Below are 21,136 nucleotides of genomic sequence, written 5' to 3'. Positions count from 1 at the left end.
CTGAACAAATCACACTCTATCGAGCTAAACAGGTCCTTTAATACAGCTTCTTTAATTGTTTATTTATGCTTTCAATGCTCATATTCTTATTTTGAGGTGAAAACACATTTCATTAAAGAACAGTATTTATGAATTTCTGTTCCAATTGAAAATCATGGCTATTCTTTTCCTTTTAAAGCAATATTATGAACGGTGCTGTTGCGCCCTCTGTTGGCAGAAATGTGCACAGCTGCTGGCCAGAAGCCGTAAGGTGTTAGTGATTAACCCTTGCTGTCTACCCAGACAAGCAACAGCAGGGGCGAAGTGCGGACAGAGTGAAACTTTTTCACATTTGAATTACAAGCAAGTGGACATCGGTTTGGACCACTTTGGTGAGTGTTTCCTGCTTGGTCTTTTAATCATATTTGAGGCAGAGAAAGCGTGTTGCACCGTAGTATCTGCTTGTTTCCTGGAATGACCTGAGTAAGCAGTGAAGAATTCATTTTCTTCAATAGTTGTCATATTGTAACTGTTCTCTCTTTCCAGGTGCCACCAACAAGCAAAGGCTTCCTCATATGCCTCCATAAGAAAAGCAGTGGAGGCATCTTGCAACTTCTATTAAGCGAGTAACATGGATGCTTTTGAGGGAATTCACAGTGTTCAGATTTCCTCCTCTCCACCGCCCGCAACCTCCTCCAGTCCGGCCTATGAAGTCCTTAAGGCAGGCAGGAGGGGAATAGCTGTGTATTCCTCTGCAGTGTTCTTTGGGACACCTTCCAGCCAGGGAACACGTTCCAAGACCTTGTCCAGCAGGAGAAGGGAGGCTGAGGATGAAGGCTGCGTGGTAGGAAAGTAAGCAGTATGTCAAAATAGCATGTCAGCAGTGTGACATTGGAGCATTTTGATTGGATGCACAGTAAGTGCTATGGTCTTCTGGTGTCATTGCTGCTGTGTGCGGAACACACTACAGATCAGTGGTGGGTGGTCAGGGCCAGCAAACCCTTCTCTGCTGGCCTAAACACTATGAGAAGTACTTACCTACATTTACAACTTCAATTTGAGTATTTTTTCCATTATTTTTTTATGAATTATGTATATGTAGCATAGCATAGCAATGGGGCTGTTTTTTCAACCAGTCATATTTCAGATTTGCCTCATAGGAGCAGCAAGCTGGCCTACAATAAGACCAAAAAAGTTTTTTTTCTCTGATTGGTTAATCAGAGCAAAACAGTTGGAAAAAGAGTCTGTTGTGATCTGGAAAGGAGGATGGGTTTTGTCTATAAATAATCAGCATCTCTGGTGAGCATGATCTATTTTATTTACATTTTTGTTATGTTTTTGTAGTGTTATTAGAGAATTATTGATTCTGAACTGCTCCAGATGATGTTGTAGTGTAGTGGTTTGGAGTTGTGTGACGCTTATTACATTTGGCCGAGCTCCAAATTTACAGACATTCCACCAGTGAGTGGTGAAGTTGCGTAATGCTCGAAGTCAGGTTGCTCCAATCAGGGTTTTATGCTGCCGATTTCGATGCTGGTCATCCATGAGTGAAATCGGCCGATACCGATCACATGGATTAACTGTAAATTTTGGAATTGATTTATGATGAATGCTATTGGCCAGGGGTGCCGTATAAGGGGGAAAAGTTAGGACAATTCCAAGGTCCCCTGACTGCCACAGGCCCAAAAAAAAGGTAATTATTAAAATATTGAAAAAAGGGGGGGCCAACTTGATTTTTTTTCATGGTGCCCAGAATTCCTGACTGCACCCCTGCTATTGGCTATATGATATGAAGAAAGGAACCATAAAATCACCTTAATTTGGTCAAAAACATATTTTACTTACGTGATATACTTACTTCATATAGGGCATATATCACGGGCGAAACTTACAGAACATGCGACAACTTCTTTAAGGAGTCTTTGGATGTGAGAGTACATTGTCTGGTGGAGCTCTAGCAGGACTTCCAGGAAGCACGCAGCGGCTCCAAATGAGAGCCATGTGTCTTCCACCTCTGAGAAGGGCTGGCCACCTAGTCCTATCAATTCAATTATTTTGTGGGTTATTTGCTTCGCCTTCTGACTGTCACGCACATGGGGCAAGTGTCCAGCGTTGACTGCGTAAGCTGCCATTTGACTGACGCTGCACCGTGAGCCTGGCAAACTCACCATACTCAAGTGTTTGTTTTGGTGATCGGCGTTAAAAGGCATTTGTCAGTGTATTACGATCATGTGCTTTTCCATGGAAATTGGCCGATATTGATCATTGGCCGATCGATTGGAGCATCCCTAGCTGAAAGTTACTAACAGAAAGGTAACTCAGGTGATGATGTATACGAAGATAAAGGGTTCACTGGGTTTTGTGCTTTAGTAACAATGGTGTTCAACCCCAGTACGCAAACTACCTTGCTGTAATGTCACACCATGTTATACTGTGTTTTTGTACTGTATTATTGATGGTCTGTATAACTGTGACAAGATAGTGGTGGTATTAAAAGTTGGATTAAGTGGGTTAAATTCCCACTGAAGGCCCAGGTACCAAATGCACTGCCCGCCACTGCTACAGATATACAGTATACTATTCTATTGATTCATATCATTTAATTATGGTAAACATGCTACAACTACAATAATCCTGTTAGTGTGCATTAACCACTCAAATGCTATAAATGTATTAAACAGCATCACAATTCATTTTACCGTTCCACAACCATTATAACGCATTATAAGCATTTTATTATATGCTATTATTTGAATTACTTTACTTACAAAAGTGAGTAGTATAGTATAGTATAGTATAGTAATAGTATATCTTCTCAAGGGACAATACTATAGAAAGAAAAGGAAGTACCCGGAGAAAACCCACGCATGCACGAGGAGAACATGCAAACTCCACACAGAGATGCCCAACAGAGATTCAAACCGAGAGCTTCCCGATCTCCTGACTGTGTGGCCAACATGCTAACCACTAGGCCACCATGCGGCTCAACACACAGCCATTATTGCCTATATATCTGGCAACACAAGTGAGCGGGCAACCAAGCTAATTGTGTCTACAGTTAAGCATGGTGGTGGTAGCGTCATGGTCTTCATTGAGGGAAACATGAACTCCAAATTGTACTTGGACAATCTGAAGCAGAGCATGATTACCCTCCCTTGGGAAACCGGGTTGCTTTGCAGTTCAACACGAAACACACCTTCAAGATGCAAGTACCTTGCTGAGGAAGCTGAAGGCGTGGCAAAATATGTTTCCAGACCTGAACCCAAGAGGATTAAGGCAGTGCTAGATAACAATGGTGCTCATGCTAAGTATTGACACTTTGGACACAATTTGGACATGTTCAGTGTGAGGTGTACTCACTTGTGTGATATCCTTTATATGCGCGTATATTGTAAGCTTTTAGGATATCTGCCTAATCTCAGTGTGGAGTTTGCATGTTCCCCTGTGATTGTAGATTTTTTTATATGGATAGACGATGAGATGCAATAGCAATTCCCTGACACAACTCAAATAAGCCCCCTAGTAGCAATCCCATTTAGACATTAAAGTTCCTGGCAGTGCCATTGCGTCATTGTTTTAATATCGCCTTTGATCACCATGAGCAAAACCATTAGGACTGACAAAGAAAATGGCCACACGAGGTATACTAGTTGCACCGCTTGTAACCGACTTGAATGGAGACACGGTAGAGTATGCTTTATTTGACTCTCCCACATGATGGCAGCTCAGGTGGCGTTGTTGAATTGTGGAACTTAGGGGAAGGAATTGAAGAAAAGAGTCAATAAAATGACATATTAAAGTGACGTGGTCACATGGACGCATGCCTGGATGCGCGTGAAAGGAGTGCGGTCACGTGACATGACAGCCCAGGCAGACACAGAGTAGTGTTCGTTCCTCGGTTCAGGATTGACCACTTCATTGGAGGGGAAACGGTGAAGGAAACAACGGAGGAAAGTACAAAACAAGCCCCTTTACCTTCCAACTTGGTGTCTGCTTGTTTGCGCCGTGCTGTTGCTCCTGTGATTGTTTACGTCAGCGTCCGCATTCCTTCGCGCCCTGTCTGCAGCAGTGATTTAAAACTAATGTCCAGTCGAGTAAACTCACAGCTCGTCATTATTCGCCAACTACACACCAACATCAGCTGGAGGACGGTGGCGGGGGGGGGAAGCGGACGGTTGTGTTTTCTCTTGTGGACGCTGACAGGGTAAAGTTGACTCTTATTCGACATGATAGCGCAGTAAGTTGTAAGTATAGCTTTGCTAGCTTAACGTCTGAATGCTGGTTAGCGCGACAATACTTCAGCTGTAACTTTGTTCGCAGCTCCTGCTAATAATAATTTGTTGTGTTGTGTTTAATATTTCTCTAAGACTCAGAAATCATCCCTTTACTGTAAAGAGACCATACATGTTCTTCGCATCTGTCTATAGAAACCAGATGTTGAAGTCACGTGAGTTCTGCTTGAGTTCTGCTTGAAAGATCGGCCAAAACCACAACAAAGATCGCTAATACAGTACTTACAATTTAAGATATGTCCAAAACTGTATTAGAACCTGGAATGCTAGTGCTCAACCTTTGATGAACAAACTCACGTTTTAGTGAAATCAGAAAAATACACCTAGCAATGCTTCAAAGAGGAAACTATAGCATTTGTGCACGCACAATGCAGAGGACCCCAATTTTCACTCTGGAGCGAAAATGAAAGGTCAAGGTCGTGTGTGAGGCAGTATGGTGGTGTCTGGTTAGCACCGTTGCCTCACAGTCGGGAGATAAAATCTGTGGAGTTTGCATGTTCGCTGTGACTTTACACAGTGATCAGACTCTTGCATCAAAAATTAAAGAGCCTTAAAGGAAGGCAATGCCACATGTACATCAAAGCTAAAAGGGACCCATTGTTGTGGCCGGGGAGAGGGTAGCTGCCATTAACATTACAGTGACCAAGTATCACCTACCATGCGGACATTTATTTCTCAAAGCATATTTGTAGAAGAAGCAGACATTCCGTTTAGGATTAGTACTTGTTTTTTTATTTCTGCTTTTGTGAGAAAATACAGTGGAGAACTGTTAAGAAATTTGAGGAACTAATGGGAAATGGAATCGGGCAAAAGTTTTTCAAATTCCTAAACCTGCTTTCCAGCAATGTTTCTCTTAATGTGTTGACAAATACATTTATTGAAAAAGAGAAACAAATAAAAAACAGTTTGACGAGGGAACACCGATGGTCTGTATGCTTGTGATCCTGTTAAGATTAGTAGATCTGGATCCAGAGCCAGAGCTCAGGATGGAGGGAAGAGGCAAAGGTAGGCCCACTTCAGGACTAAACTGTGGTGTCCACTCCCGCCTGCGGAGCTCCTCGCTGGAAATCCGAGGGAAAGAAATTCAAGAAAAGGGCTCTGAGATCCTCAGCGAGCAACTGGATGCTGCAAAGAGGGTGCTGTAACCTATTTAACACACACCGTATTGTGTTACGTGGAAAAGTAGGTGACGGTGTTAAATGTGCCACTATTGAACTCTGTCTCTTTCGTCAGGAACTGAAACTGAAAGATAAGGAGTGTCAGCGTCTGTCACAGGTCAGGAATCAGCTGGAACAAGAGCTGGAGGAACTGACTGCTAGTCTGTTTGAGGTCAGCATCTCTAAAGAAATAAATGCATGTATAAAACTGCTGGTTTCAACTTGTCATGAACTGTATTTTCTGTATTCACATCAGGAAGCTCACAAGATGGTGCGGGAGGCAAATGTCAAACAAGCAGCATCAGAGAAACAACTGAAGGAGGCTCAAGGAAAGGTGTGTGATGTTCTCTTTTGCTATTTTAGGAGATTTTGAGCACATTCAGTAAAGCCAAAAATGAACATTTTGCAGAATTATTATTAGATTCATAGTTGGTTTCAGTTTTATTTGGATCTCAACATAAAATATTGTCTTCAAGTGGCAGTTCTTATGAAAGGGTTCATAAAAGTAAAGTAGAGAAATTAAGTAGAGAAACTAAATCAAAATGCCCCTTCATCTATTTGCATTTTGGAATGCATGAAAAAATGCTGAACATGTCAAGTGGGATGTATCATTGCCATTTCCAGCTATTTCATATGTTTTTGTAATTGGCTGCCAGATTGATGTCCTGCAGGCAGAAGTAACTGCGCTCAAGTCTCTGGTGTTGACGTCCACACCGTCCTCACCGAATCGCCAGCTGCATCCCCAGCTGCAGCTTCCAGTCACCAGGGTGGCACATAAAATGGTCGGAGGTCACATTCGCAACAAGAGTGTGAGCGGCAGCTTCCCGTCCCCACCTGGAAAACCTGAATCGCCATCACTTGCTGTTCAGCCTATGGTCAAAGAGGACAGCGAGGTAAGGAATGGTGTCAACTTTTTACTTCATTTTTCTTCCTGTTTTTCCTTTTTCTCAACTTCAATGTGGAGCTACTGGACTGAGCTTGTTTCCTTCCTTCCTCACTCATAACTTCTCCTTTTTCTGTGTGGTTCTGCCCGTCTCTCAGCCTGCTGTTCCTGCTCTCATCTTTTTGATTCTCTGCCTGCTTCCTGACCAGTCTTTCAGTGTGACCTTTGACTCTTATTGTCAGGAGCAGAGGGATGGGGTAGGGACTGACAGCAGACAGGTAACAGTTTCCCTCAGCCTCTTGGTTGCGTTTGCTTACAGACTGTGGATGGAGCCAAAATGACTCCAAAGTGTAACTCCTAACAACCTGCACTTTGTGTTGATAGCAAAATGAGTGAGAGATTGTCGTCTCTCTGCAGATGGACTCAGTTCTGTATGCAGAATTCCTGCTGTGGAAGGAACATCCAAGTCTAGATCGCTCCTCTGCCCTCATGAGCCGGATCTACCGAGAAGAAATAACACCCTGCCTCTCCTTTACACGATCAGAGGTTAAGACTTCCTAGCTTCGGCATCAGATGGGGCTACATTTTCTGATTATTGATGTAATTTGTGTGACTGCTTCTGTCCACAGCTGTCCCAGCTGGTGCAGAGTGCTGTGGAAAACAATTCTTTGACTATCGAGCCTGTGGCCATGTCAGCGTTACCAATGGTTAAAGCCTCGGTGATAGAGTGTGGCGGCCCTAAGTGAGTCTGTAACACCCACATTGTCCTTCTTTTCACCATTCACTACAGCTTTGGCCACACGAAAAATTCTTCGTCTATGTGGAACCTCTCAGGTCAAACAATCTATTTGGAATGAGCAACCATTGATTTGCTTGTTATTTGAAACAATTTCCCCATGAGAAATAATGGTCAAACATTCCCCAACGTTCAGCTTTTATTAAATGAAGAATGTCACAATTACACATTTATAACTGTCATGCACGTGTAAAAATAAGTTCACCTACAGTATCTATAAGTTTAACAACTAACAGTTTACTAAATTTAATGACAAAACGTAAAGACGCATCTGCCTCAGGAATCTCATTTTTGGAATCTCGCATGTTTATGCTTGACGCATCCGCAAGGTCCACATTTTCCACACCGCGCACCGAGGAAATTTTCTAACTACACGAACGGTCCCGTGTAGACAAGCAAGAGCCCCTGGTGGTGGAGATTCGAAAATGCAGACATCTTTATTATTTGACTCATAAAAATCACCACCAAATTGTCATCACTTATTGGAGAGAAATTGCTGCCACGCTTGGAAGAGACGAGGAGGCGGTAAAAAAAAAAAGTTGGACAAATTTAAGAGACCTATATGTGAAGGCAAGAAAGGGTGCTAAAGGGAAAAGCGGTGATCCAGGAGGATGCAAGAATGCCCCATCAATGATGGGTTGGCTATGGTCCTTTATCAAACACAGAGAAACATTTGAGCTCATGCTTGTCGCCGTGTTGTAAACAACGCTTTCTACTTTACTATGGTGTATTGTTGTACGAATGCCGTAGATGCTCTATACTGCCCCCTATCATCTGGGCAAATATAGGCTAACAGCGGGGTCATGACGCACTGACTATAAATGCTGCAAAAGTTGTCTCTGCCTGATTCTGCACGTCTCATTTCCGCACGGCACATACATGTGTCAAGCATAACGCAAGCTTTAATCTGCACATGTGTAAAAAGAATGTAACCTCTCTTGATTTTAAACATCAAAAGATGTCCCTTAACTTTGATATCAAGTGACAACGCCTATGGGGACACTGGGGTCTGACTGCTTTGAATGTAAATGTGTTTGCTTCAGAGAACTTCCTGTGTATTTTCTTCTTCTTCTAACGCTGTGGCACAAAAAAGCCAAGGAAAAAACAAAACCTGACAGTTAATTTGGTGTTTCCAATTCCAGCACAACTTTAATATCTGCTCATATTTCCTTCCATATTGTTCGACTTTGGACATTTCACTGTTGTTTGGGTTTCTTGCTGCTTTACCATGTGTCGCCACCTGGGGGCTTTTATTAGCGGGCATTTAACCAATCACTGTCTCACTTCCAAATCTTGTGTTTCCAGTGGCTGTAGGGCAGCAGTAGAGACGTAAGTCCTCTTGGGAATCTTTTTAACTTTCCACTAGCACATATTTACTGCAGAATGAGATGACTCTTGTGCTAACACAGCTCATTTTATCCTCAAATATGTCAATAAAGGCACCAGATACACGTGTCTGACCTCTAACCACCTACACATTGCAGCCAGTGACTAACTGAACCTTCTGCCTCATGTTACATCATTTCTAGCCAGGATGTTCCTTTTCATCTAAAAGCTCACAACTGGATGTTCATTGTTGGTTGAAATAAAACAGCATGCACACCATTATTGGGGCAACAGTTCATTTAACAATGAACTATTCTGATCTGCTTTTAGAAAATGTGCGTTAAGCGGCGTGTCGCGACTGTGCAGACATCGCATTAAACTTGGCGACAAGGGGAGTTACTACTACATTTCCCCCTCTAGTCGAGCACGGGTAAGTGTCTCTTTGAGCTCTATCTCCATTCAGTGCTACTGCTGCCATTTTACATGGCCTCATTTCACCTTTCCAGATCACGGCTGTGTGCAATTTTTTTACGTATATCCGGTACATTCAGCAGGGCCTGGTCAGGCACGATGGTAAGTTCATTCATAAAATCACATTTTCTGCTCAACCCAAACCTAATGTGTTGCTATTGCTGCTGGAATCCAGCAGAGCAGATGTTCTGGGAGGTGATGCGTCTCCGCAGGGAAATGACTGTGGCCAAGTTGGGTTTCTACCTCACGGAGCAGGGTTAGGGGACCCACTGGACCAGCTTGAGGAGCCGACCACAGCACCTTAGGCGTACAATGTGGTAATAACAGCTTTAATGCTGTATGAGTCAACCAAGGAAATGCCCGATCACAATAAGATAATGAAAGGTAAAGTTAGTTTTTTATTACGCTTGAAGGCTTATATAAACATTCAATATGTATATCCGTCCTTACATCACAAGTTGTATCGTGGAATTCCAGTTTAAATCAGGTGCCGGAAGTCCCAAAACTTCATGCTTCATGAAAAATGTTATTCTGAAATTATATTCACATAGGTGCCACGTACATTCAAAAGCTGTATAAACATTACTTTGAGGTACCACCACACAAGCTCAGCCATGACAATTTGTGCCGTCAGCCAGCATGGTCTGAATTTTGCAAGGTTGCACTTTATGTTCTTGATGCCTTGTTAAGAAGTAGCAGCTGCAGTCTCCTGTTGGCTCGCCATGTTCAATCACATGTACTGTCCTCCACAGTTGGTGTGTGTAGATGACATGTAGTAGAAAAGCTTACGTGATGAGTGATGTTTTGCTATTCTGAAATCAACACGGTGTATTTTCTACACCAGGGGCCAAATGTATAAAACTCTGTACATTTAGGTCTAAAAATCTGTGTACACACAGAACAGGAAACATGCATACAGTCTTTCCGTTTGATGTATAAAACTCCACATATTGTGACCATGCCCATAAGTCACCTTAGATAGCTTCCAACTCACTCCCACGGTTGCCTTTTTTTAACATATAAAAGGCACAAGATATTTCATTTTGAGTCGAGATGGCGGAAATGAAAGAGAAGAAGCGCAATTCCACACATTGTTAAATGGAAGTAGTGGTAGAACAAGTACAAAAAAAGAAAATGTGTATTCGGTAACAGAGGCCGTAAATTAAGGGAGTTCTGAGACGAAAACCCTGGAGGAGATTGTAAAAAATGGTCCGACTTCAAAAAAGGCTAAGAAATGCATTGCTGCGGACAGTAACAGCATGTGTGCCACCGGAGGAGGAGAGGGAACCCCAGTATGCTCTCACTGGATGAGTGCGTGGCTTCCACTCTAAGTCAAACTGCCATCAGTGGCATTGTGCTGGATGACATGGAGGACACAGACGAGCCTGCGCATATGGATTTAGGCAACACACCCAGTTTAAATCATAGTTTAATTGGACTTACAATGAAGACAAACATGTTTGTTCTTCGCTACAGTGTTATTTCATTAATAGGTGAAGATGTTGCTACTTCCATAAGTTGAGTCGGGGGGAGAAGTCTATGCCAGTGTACCACGGCCTTCACCTGCCCAGACATGTGCATGTGTCCTCACTGGCTGTATGATGGAATCACAAAAATAAATGATAAATTCTATTGACAAAGTTGCCATGGACCTAAGGGAACTCCGAGGGGGAATAAATGAAATCAACTTGTTAGCAGGTTAGCTGATTGTTTCATTCACTCCATGCAGTCACTGCATCACCTGAGGACACAGTTGTCTTGCTGGCTGGTGGGCTGCATCAGGTCTGCCACGGTCAGTTCGAAATGGGGCTTGATTTCTTACAGCCAGATTGTGCAACACAGCACAGCCGCTGACTATTATGCAGACCTTTACTGGTAGAGTAATGTGCTTGTATTTTTTACTCATATTAATAAGATATAAATAAAATAATTAAATACAATGTTAGGATACGAAGATCTTATTTACTGTCTAACAAAGAAGTGAAATTAAAGAAATCTAAATGAAATGATTCTCACAAATACACATTTTGTCCTTTCAAATCTAAACCAAAGGACTGTATAGGCTACACATGGTCTGAAGCATGCGTGCCAGTACGCACACTCACTGCTCGTGGATTTTATACATTTGGAAAAATTTGTGAGAAGTGGTGCTGTGAATGATGCGTAGCAGTACGCACATTCTCGCCACCCATGGATTTTTGTACATTTGAATTAAATATGGGAGGTGGCGTACACACACTTTTTTTATGTCTACGCATGGTTTATACATTTGGCCCCAAAGGTCTCCAACAGGAAGGGTGGAAGCTGCCAGTAGCTCGCTGGCTGATTTAGAGTAGCTCACCAAAGAGTCAAAGAACATTTGCTGAAACTCTTAGTATTTGTAGAACTGTTCAATTCAGAAATGATATCCCTATTTAATGACAAATGACCACAGAACAGCATAAATGACCGCACTGTTTGAGTGGAGATGTGCTTTGTAAATAAAATACAATTTAAATGTTGCCAGTCATAACTAAAGTAGCTCGCCTCTACTTTTTTGTCCAAGTAGTCCTAATGGTGATGGAAATTGGGAGACCCCTGCTCTACGAAGAAGTGCATACTGAAATACAAGTTACAATACAAATGCAGGTGAACAATTGTTGTTGTTATTCTGTTTGGGTGGAAATAAGCTATGAAAATGTGTTAAAAAATTAGTAGCTCCTGGCTATTTCAATATTTTAGATGGAGAAAAAGGTGTACTGTATGAGGATTTCCAACTTTGCATGAATGCAGTCCAAAGCCATATTATTCAATTTGCATTGGTTGTTTTACCTCATGGCATACATTTATTATCATTTTTAACTGTCGTCTCAAGAAAACTGTACCTTGAAGGTGAACATGAAGAAACGTGTGGGTACAAACGTGCAATAAACTCTACTTGGCCTCTTTAGGGCTTTGAGGTCTCCAGCTTTGGTGTACTGTTGATAACTGCCAACAAAGTCTGACAATGCCATGCTTGTCCTATTTGTCACTTCTTTGAAATGATTTTCAAGTGACGTCAACACCTGAAAGGCCTGTGTACAGTGACATAAAACAAAGACACACCCACGTTTTACAGGTTTGTAAGAAGGAATTCAACACCGGAATACTGAATAAACACTATGAGGCCACGTCCGACTCAAGAGGGCTTTATGGAATGAAAATGTGTTTTCGGAGTAGACATTCCAGTAAGCCTGTGGTTTCCGGCTTGAAAATACCATTGTAAGCTTGTTCATTCTACACTGGCCTCACAATACAGTTGCAGTAGACTTCAGTAAGTCATGTTAATAATTGAGTACAGTGAGACAGCTTGGTGTCATAACACACAGCACAAAGGACAAAACATGACCTCGTCCTTTGATACTGATTGCTGAACTAATCAACATGCCAGCTTCATGTTACTTTTGCATTACCACAGGTGTGGACGAGTCTCACAAGTCGGACAATAGCAAAGACTTGCAATTCAACTTGGACTTTCACATCAATGACTCGAGACTTGACTTGGAAATACAGATTTTCAGTGAATTTGTTGAGTAAAATGTGTCCCCATTCAAAAGTATTCAACAATACATTTTTCCTTTGAGCCTGCCTCACTGAATGGATCTATTAACATCCAATTAGGTTTAAGAACAAACAAATGTGTGGATTACATAAATCTTGAATTCTATGTCAGCACTTTTTCCGTGACTGAAGTCTTGTCACACTTAATAAAACAATTCTAAATGCTTTCATTGTATTTGTCAGATTTGATAGAGTGCTACATTGTTCAAATGGTATTTTATTTGGGAGACACTTAAACAGAGCTTATGACTTGTAATGAATGAAAAAATTCAAGCCTATGACTTTGGACTTGACTCAACCTGTCTTATCTTGACTTGAGACTTGACTTGGTTCTGCACATCTTTACTTGAGACTCAAGACTTGAGATTAAAGACTTGAGACTTACTTGATGCAAAACACTGACTTGCTCCCACCTCCGTCCACGACTATAAAAGCTTCATTCAGTTCCCAAAATTTTTGAAATTGTTGTTTAACTTTTCCCTCGGCAATGTCCTGCACAGACGAGCGCTTCTTTGCTGGGAAAATACCTGAAACAGACATTCTGTCATTTATATTGTTCTCAAGTTAGGCTCAGTGCACTCAATTAGTGTCACTTACCCTTGAAAACAACTAATTATGACCAGTAATCCGACGACACCACCTATCACGACCATGGCTGCAATCACAACTGACACAGCAGATGGCTGGGAGAGCTCTGGGTCAGTGCACACAAACAGCAACAGTGTTCAAGTCTAGATTAGTTACACTGTAGCTACATTAGTTCACACTACTGGTATTCTGCAACCAAAAAGAAGCTGAATGGTAAATAACACTGAGTAGCAGTATAAAAATAGTTACATTAAATATTGTAGTATAGTATGTATAGTGTGAGAAAGAACTGATTTGAAAGTATTTGTACCAACCTGAGCAGGAAAAGGAACCTGGCAGGTTCAGACACTCCATATTTTGCGGACAAACAGGAATGTGTTGTTCACATTCATTGATATCTGCGACAAAAAGTCAGATTTATAGTACATTAAGAAATATACTTTTGCATGTATTTCTTTATCTGCTTTTTAGAGTAAGATATTCATACCAAAGCATGTTGGAGGCGGTGAGCTCCACTGCAGACTGTGGACATCACAGCTGATGGTTGGAGAACCTTGCAGCTTGAAACCAAGCTGACACTCGTACATGATCACAGGGTCGCACAGTAGAGAGTAGCCCGACTGAATTCTGGGTATGGGGCCACAGTTTGGATCTTGGAGAAAGGTTAAGAAAGGTTAAGATGCTCATCAAAGTCTGATGGACACCCCTGCGTCTTTGACTTGTTTGTGGCTTTCTCACCTGAGTGTGGTTCCTTCCATGGGCTGAGGTCGAGGTGGGGGATGAGGGGGCTGGAGCAGGCCAGCATGTCATCAGGGCTCCCTGTGCGTGAGAAGGGGTCTTTGGGCACGTGGGTGATGTGACTGTTGTCACAAATGATTCGGGATAAGGAGACAGAGTGGAGGTGGGTCCTCTGTGAGCTGGTGAATACTCCCTCCTTCTCCCACCAAAACCTTCACACAAGAGATTTCCTGTATTGTCGAAACAGCATTAAGTCGAGATTTGGTGCCTGGTACCTGTCTCCGTCTCTCAGGGCTTGGAACTGTCTGGCCAGCAGACAAGACAGCAGTGGTCCCACTCGGCCTCCAGGTAGAGCTGGTTCAGAGACGGCCCCCAACCACACGTCAATGTTGTGCGGTGTCCCATACAGTTGCTGGAACTTGTGAGCTAGAGTTGGGTTACCGAGAATTTCTGCAAGTTCGGCTGTTGTGTTGGGAACAGAGAGCCCGCAGAACTTCCGCCATGAACTGTAGCCTGGTAGGGATCAGATGAAGGATATTTACAGCTTCTGCATGAAGTGAAGAAGCTGAAATGTTTTGAAGAAAAAGCTGGTACCTGGAAGGCCATGGTCCCGGCCCCTCTGAAGGTTGAGAGCCCCCAGGTCCAGAGGCATCCCTCCTTGAGCCTGAAATAAACGCTCAGTTAGCTCCTCCACCATCATCTGGCCTGGGGTCTGTAGCTTTGCAGGAGACAACAAGAGGCCACGTAGCACCGGATCTATCCCACCTGATGACAACACCAAGAGAGCATTAAACCTGGGATACTAGAATACTCCATCCGCCTCAAAAATCCAACCTAATCCACCGTATCTTACCCTCCTGGACGACCCTCCACGAGGCAAACAGGGAATGATGCAGAGGAAGTGAGGGATGCTGGGAGTTAGGGGTGTACCCTGGCCCCAGTCTGGACACAACTGGCTGCACAGTAACGTGAGCAAAGCGAAAAGCGGCAGTGGCAAAGACATTGGCTATGCTGGGATCCACATCATTGTCATAACCCTTGTAGGGAGGCATCTGCCTGGACATGGCCGGCTCTCCGAGGACCCGTGGCAGGTAATACTCCCATGTTAGGATCTGGAAAGCATTAGACTTACGTCAGACACTGGCAATCAAAGTATGTTCATCAATTTATGAAATTGTGCGTGATATGACAAGCCTGTCACACATTCACATACACACGTAATATAAAGATTTGTCTGTCAGTTCACATACAAATATGAACACGATTATCAGATCACAAACATGCACCATATACTGCAAATATGTCAGTTCAAATACACACATCAACATCAGTTAACGTCAGTTAACGTTGACACACAGTACAAACGTTTAAGTACATTCACATATACAATATAAATATTTCAGTTAACATACACAAAATATAACTGCGTCACATTTACGCAATATACTGTGAACCTCTGTCAGTCCACTCACATACATAATATAAAAATGTTGTATTCTTGTATTCACATACAAACAATTGTCATCCAATTCCCATACACACAATGTCTGTCAATTCATAGTCACACAAAATATAAACATTTGTCAATCCATTCACATACATAAAGGTCTGCCATTCCATTCACATACTGTACATGCATAATACATACAACAAACATCTTTCAGTCCGCTCACACACATAACAAACACATCAGTCTATTCACATACAGTAGACGCCCCTACAACGTAAATAATCCGTTCCGAGAACGTTTATGTTATACAAAGCGTAAAATACTTGTAAATAGCCTAATCGGTTCCAAGATCTTCCCAAACTCACCCCTTTGACCCTTCAAAATATTCAAAGTCCACCAAATATGGTGGGAAAATATAAGAAAACGTTAGCATAAACATAGTAGAGTAAAATAAGGTGATAAATAAGATTACTGTAAATGAATAAAAACTGAAAGGTGTCACCAAGTGTACAGTATTCTGTTAGTCTGAACTTGCACCGACTGTAAAAAAAAAACAAAAAAAAACTTGCACCGACTTTAAATTTGCCAAAGTGAAACCCCTTTTTCATGTTTTCATGAAAGAACTGAAGCTGTACTTCGAATCAATATCCTCTGCTAATAACAAGAAAGCTTTCAAGACTATAAATCTGTGCTCCCACTTCAATATCCTTAATTTAATTTAATTTTCATTGCTCATGTCCCCTGGCGTAACTTACTTTAATTATTATTATTATTATTATTATCTTTTTTTTAATCACTTTTCTGTTACGTTTTTATTTCTTTAATCTCGATTTCTGTGTGATTTATTTTATGTGTTTTTGTTATCCAACTGTTATTTTTCAATGCCCATGGTTTGATGCACTGTTAGTGAGATTTGTAAGACATTAATAAAGTTGATTGGAAAAAAAAAAAGACGCTTTACGTTATATGGAATTTCTTACGTAATACGATGCAAAAACTTCACATAAATTCTTTATGTTCTGTGGAATTTACGTAAAAGTAGGTTTGCGTTATGCGAGGTACTACTGTACAAACATAATATAAATGTCCGTCAGTTCACATAGATCGAGGCTAGAGAGTCAGCTCGCACCTGGTGGATGGCTCCTACGATCTTTCGGGCCTCCTGGTAGAGGGTGTCTGGACTCCAGTGGGAGTTGAGCCTGTGAAGCCTTTTGACCAGCCTGTTGTGTTCTCGCAGGAAGAGTGTGTGCAAGACCACCATGCCCAGGTGCTCATTGGCTCTTGAATCACCTGGCAAACACGACTCATGAGCTCCGCTGAGGCAAAGACGACGTGAATCGACACACTCACCAGCTTGGAAGCAAGACGTTTCATTGCGTTGAGGCGTAGACTGCTCTCGAGGGCCGCAGGGGTCCAAGTGAGCCTGCTGGCGCGGCAGGAAAGGCATGTAGGCCAGCTCCCCGTCTGAATGCTGTGAGTTGCAGGCCATTGAGCCAAGAGGTGAGGAGTGGTCACGCAGTGCCACCGCCTGGCTGTCAGAGCTGCCATACACCATACTGGCATCCACAAAGGAGGTGATGGCATTAAGCTGCTCACGTCGCTGACGGGGGACAATGCTATCCACGCAGCTTGGAGCAGAGCGGAAGAAAGGCATGCAACTCTGTGTGCCATACCGGGGATCGGACTGTGGAATCTGAGGAGAACCTTCAAGATAATTTGTGCTCCAACACATCCAATACAAGAACTGCATAAAACACCTGAATGGGGAAACACGGTGTTTCTCGGCTGCAGGTGCGCGTGCAGTCTACTCCGGTCCGGAAAGATGTTGTGCTGGCGCTCTGTGGGGTCAGCACCAAGTCGTGGTCTATCCACTGGCCCCACTCGACCAGCAGGTGGGACAGAGTGGAGTCTAGTGAGATGTTGTCGTTGTGAGTGAAAAGAACCTCCTGAGACACCAGGCGGACCTAAACAGACAAGCAAGGAGAGGAGACAGTGGGAGGATGGGATGAGGAGGGGTTGGGAGTCCATTACTGGGGTCTTACAGGAGGCAGGCTGAAGTTGTGGTAGGTGTGGTCTGGGTCCCAGCCTCTGGGTGCCCCCCACATGTCTTCGTACTCTGGAGGCAGCCAGCGAGAATATGGAATGTTTGCAGAGCCCCATCTGGGATGTTGTCTGAGCAAGAGAATGTATATGTAAAATATGTATTCCAATATGTATTTTATATTGCATACAGAGTAGCAATTCAATAGCAAAGTTAATGTAGGTAAACTGGAGACATTTCAATGTGTGTCTGTCTAACTTGCAAAACAACACACATACTGGCACATGCTAGTTTTTCACTGGGCTATGCGGCACTTGTGATGGAGGCATATGAATTCTGCCTAGCAACAAGCGGCTGAGCACAGTTGGTGTGACAAGGGAAGAGAATCCTGGTCATTTAGTTGGACGTTCCTGTGCCTGTTGGTTGCCTTTTTTATTTGAAATTGTAAAGGTTTATAATTCCAAATGGTTCTTTGTTGTCCCAAGGAGGAACAATTTACATTTTTTTGGAAGGAAATGCCGTATGAAAATGATCACTGATCATTACATTTAAAAATATATTTTGACGCAAAAAGATAGATAGACGCTTTATTCATCTCCAAGAGATATTCACATCATATAACGTGGCGATTTTAGATTGCCAAGCAGATGTTCAGCAGCAAACGTGAGTCACGACATAACTTCCAGTGACAAAATATTGAAAAAATGATTACAGATTTGAAACATAAAAGAACAACTAAAACAAACCTGAGGGCACTGAATCGATCTTCAACTGGACTGTTCAGGTTGCCGCCTCCCATCCGAGCAGGCTTCATTAGTTAGACCAACTCTAGTCTGACTAGAAAGGACAGCTCTAGTCTTTGGGTTGTTGCAGGATCCATAGTATTTCTAGTCTAAGGTATAGAGAGGCACGCTTAGACAAGAACTCTCTTGAGGTGCAGACCGACAGCCGTTAAGATGCCTCCGTCAGCCAACGGCAGTTGGCAACCTGGACAGTCCGGTTGCGATTGATGCAGTGGTCTGGAATTCTAATGACCTGGATGAATGAGAATATTCATGGGCATATATAAAATAAGACAATCATTAAAAGCTTGGGGTAACAACAGACTAAACCACATCAAATCTTGACAAGGACCCAAAGAGGACTGAACAAAAACCAAGAGGACAAATAACACAACAAGAGACCGCTGAGGAAGACGCAAGGAAAAAGAAGGAGTTGATTGGCTGACACAGAAGGGTGTCTAAATAGAGACGAGGTGAAATAAAGGTGAAACCTAATGAGACTGCTGATAGCTGACCTGTTGTTGCATTGTCCACTAATGGACCTGTAGCGCTCAGACAGACATCCAGTAGGACAGCTGGGCGTGTGCAACTGAGCCAAGCAGCCAGTAGCCTGCAGTAGATTGTTGACTTCTTCTTCACTCAGCAGATCTTGAGGGGAAACACGCTTATGTCAGCATTTCAGTCATTTCATACTTGCTCATGTTTGACTCGTCATGTAGCTAAATAATGTAACTCAGTGGTTCTCCATTATTTTCTGTCCCTGACAGGGACAGAAATGTTTTCATGGCCCCGTCGATTTGAAATGCTATTAAGAACCTGTAGTATTTACCTGTACAAATCACTGTATGAGTTGCTGGCACCAGCATCATTCAAAAAGACACTAACAGAAGAAATTTAAGTATTATCGTGCTCCCTACCGCTCACGTCCCCTCGACACCTCACTGCGTCCCCAGTGGAGCCCACCCCGCTATTTGAGAAGCACTAAGGTAACCAAAATAGGAGAAATAGTATGATATGAAGTATAACCACAATAATCTGCATGTTGTTAAGATGTAGCTAATAAAGTTGTGTGATGAGTAAAACATTGAATACCGTGACTGCTGGGCTGAGTCATAGTGTGAGTGTAGACCATCTCTCTGATCAGCTCCACCGTGTTGTCCAGCAGCTCTGCAGCCCGAATGTGAGTCCTGGTTCTGGTCTCTGTCTGTTTGAACTGAGCCAACAGATCCGTTGGTCTCAGAGCCCCGTCAGACAGAGACTTTGTCATCCTAAAAAAAACGACACATCGTGTTGAAGAAAACGAACACCCTAATTGGGTGTTGTCGTGATGCAATGTGAACCTCTGGCTCGTGTGAGCATAGGCAGCATCCGTCAGCTCAATGGCCCTGTGAAGAGCCTCCTCCACAAACACAGATCCCACATACACTGTTGACCAATCATGAAAGAAAACACTTATTAAAGTTGTCCCTCACTGCTTTATTCAGGAGTGGTCTTACCTGAAGTGTTGTCAAATAACGCACGCTCAGGAAGGCACAAGAGCAGGAGGAAGGTCACCTGCAAGAAAACGTTTAAAGAATTTTTACAAGTCTGTCAGATTTATCCAAACAAAACTCACCAAGTGAGCCGTGTCCATCTTGATGGCTTAAACATACAATTCCCTCAGTGCCAACACTTAATCAAGCTTGTTGTATCTCACTGCTGTGCTGACTGAGGCTCATGGTCAACGCCAGCAGGTGTATAAATGTGTGTGTGTGTGTGTGTGTGGCCATTTATACACCAGCAGGTATGTGTAGAATCCCCTTATCACCCCTGCTGGTGACAGGAAGGCAACATCAAACACGGGCCTCGCTGCTTTGACCTCATAGCCTTTTAATTCAATTTACTCCCCCCTCCCCCGATGAAAAGAACTCGTCACGTTTGGATCATTCCAAAAATGGTGTCAGTTGTGCTTCATTGTGTTCACGACAGTTCTAAAGACACTGAACAAGACTGCCACTGCGCTGGGTTTGCAGGAGGAGGAAGGAACTGTGCCAAATTGAATCCAGGAATGAGGATAAAAAGGTCAGTTGTGCAAAAACCTCACTGACTCATACAAAGTTATCTACATTTTTTTTTTTTATTATTGATTCCCCAATTGACTCCTTTGATGCTGCAGGTGTGTGATACCATCACAGGAGTCATCAGTCTTGTGTCGTTAACTTGTTATTAATGTTGAACCACAGTAGAGTCATCTACTGCAGAGGTTTTCAAAGTGTGAGGCGGGCTTCCCCTGGCAGGTGCCAGAAGATGTCAGGGGAGGTGCATCAGCTTGAGAAAAACAAAAGAAAAAAACATATTTATCAAATCTACGAAGCCAACTTCAATTCGGAAAATTAATTGACTTTTAATTCATCCAAATGTGGTCATTTAAAAAGCTATTGAGGGAAAGAGTTGGAACCGCTGCACCTGTTTTTAGCCCAATTTGTGCCATGTACTTTGATGTAATGACATCACACTGTAGAGTTTATGTATTTGCTTTTATTTTACTTCGATGTCTGCTGCCTCTTGGCCAGGTCGGCATTGCAAATGAGAATCCATTCTTAATTGCCTTGGCTGGATAAATAAATGCTAAGAGATTAGTTCCTACAGTGAGCGAGTTAACAGAATCTGGGGTGAGGCGAAGGACGAGAAGACCATAATACCGCTAAAATAGAAGTATTTTATCAAAAGAGCACTTGCAGGGTCAAATTCTGACAAACCAGCAATTACGAAGTTAAAAAGGTACTAGGTATTAGCACCTACTACTTATTGAAAGCTGAGAAGCTCCTCGTTCCATCCACGGTCAATAAATTCAAGGCTAGTCTAATTAGGCGCAACAGGTATTGTTTCCTTACACTTTTGTCAGTGTGAGCCAATCCACATGCGTGGCTGATGGAAGTAGATGCCGTGGCAGTCCATACAGCTACCTGGTGGGCTTGCGGCGTAGCTACCAGTTCAAATAGCATTTTATTGCCTTGTGACACACCTCAGGTTGTAAGAAGTTCAAAATGAATGAATTCAGCAATGCACCAGTGG

At 42.7% G+C, this 21,136-nt stretch overlaps 2 protein-coding genes across 10 annotated transcripts; one reads left to right on the top strand and one right to left on the bottom strand.

Moving 5' to 3' along the window:
* The first annotated feature begins 220 nt into the window (after window positions 1-220).
* On the top strand, window positions 221-11,850 carry rab3il1 (RAB3A interacting protein (rabin3)-like 1). 9 transcript variants are annotated; one of them, XM_054775866.1, is made up of 13 exons: window positions 221-371; window positions 526-831; window positions 5,224-5,407; window positions 5,505-5,600; window positions 5,685-5,762; window positions 6,085-6,321; window positions 6,470-6,589; window positions 6,729-6,857; window positions 6,941-7,053; window positions 8,413-8,436; window positions 8,764-8,863; window positions 8,940-9,006; window positions 9,083-11,850. In XM_054775866.1, exons 2-13 carry the CDS (start codon window positions 611-613, stop codon window positions 9,163-9,165), a joined length of 1,452 nt encoding a protein of 483 aa, XP_054631841.1. In that variant the 5' UTR covers window positions 221-371; window positions 526-610; the 3' UTR covers window positions 9,166-11,850. The 9 variants fall into 9 exon arrangements, with proteins under 9 accessions (XP_054631841.1, XP_054631840.1, XP_054631842.1 ...); XM_054775865.1 differs by having other exon boundaries at window positions 9,080-11,850; XM_054775867.1 differs by lacking the exon at window positions 8,413-8,436 and having other exon boundaries at window positions 9,080-11,850.
* Window positions 8,452-19,801, bottom strand: epx (eosinophil peroxidase). The gene is made up of 17 exons (XM_054775861.1): window positions 19,698-19,801; window positions 19,579-19,636; window positions 19,423-19,507; window positions 19,175-19,350; window positions 18,598-18,730; window positions 17,302-17,431; window positions 17,017-17,223; window positions 16,610-16,952; window positions 16,389-16,549; window positions 14,663-14,921; window positions 14,404-14,574; window positions 14,085-14,322; window positions 13,810-14,021; window positions 13,559-13,723; window positions 13,386-13,469; window positions 13,081-13,177; window positions 8,452-13,010 (listed from the first exon to the last, which is right to left on the bottom strand). Exons 1-17 carry the CDS (start codon window positions 19,713-19,715, stop codon window positions 12,953-12,955), a joined length of 2,595 nt encoding a protein of 864 aa, XP_054631836.1. The 5' UTR covers window positions 19,716-19,801; the 3' UTR covers window positions 8,452-12,952.
* Window positions 19,802-21,136: the final 1,335 nt, after the last annotated feature.

Source organism: Dunckerocampus dactyliophorus, chromosome 5, assembly GCF_027744805.1.
Source record: "Dunckerocampus dactyliophorus isolate RoL2022-P2 chromosome 5, RoL_Ddac_1.1, whole genome shotgun sequence".
Classification (NCBI taxonomy): domain Eukaryota; kingdom Metazoa; phylum Chordata; class Actinopteri; order Syngnathiformes; family Syngnathidae; genus Dunckerocampus; species Dunckerocampus dactyliophorus.
Note: the sequence above shows the minus strand (reverse complement) of the source record. Positions and strands in the feature narration are given on the sequence as shown.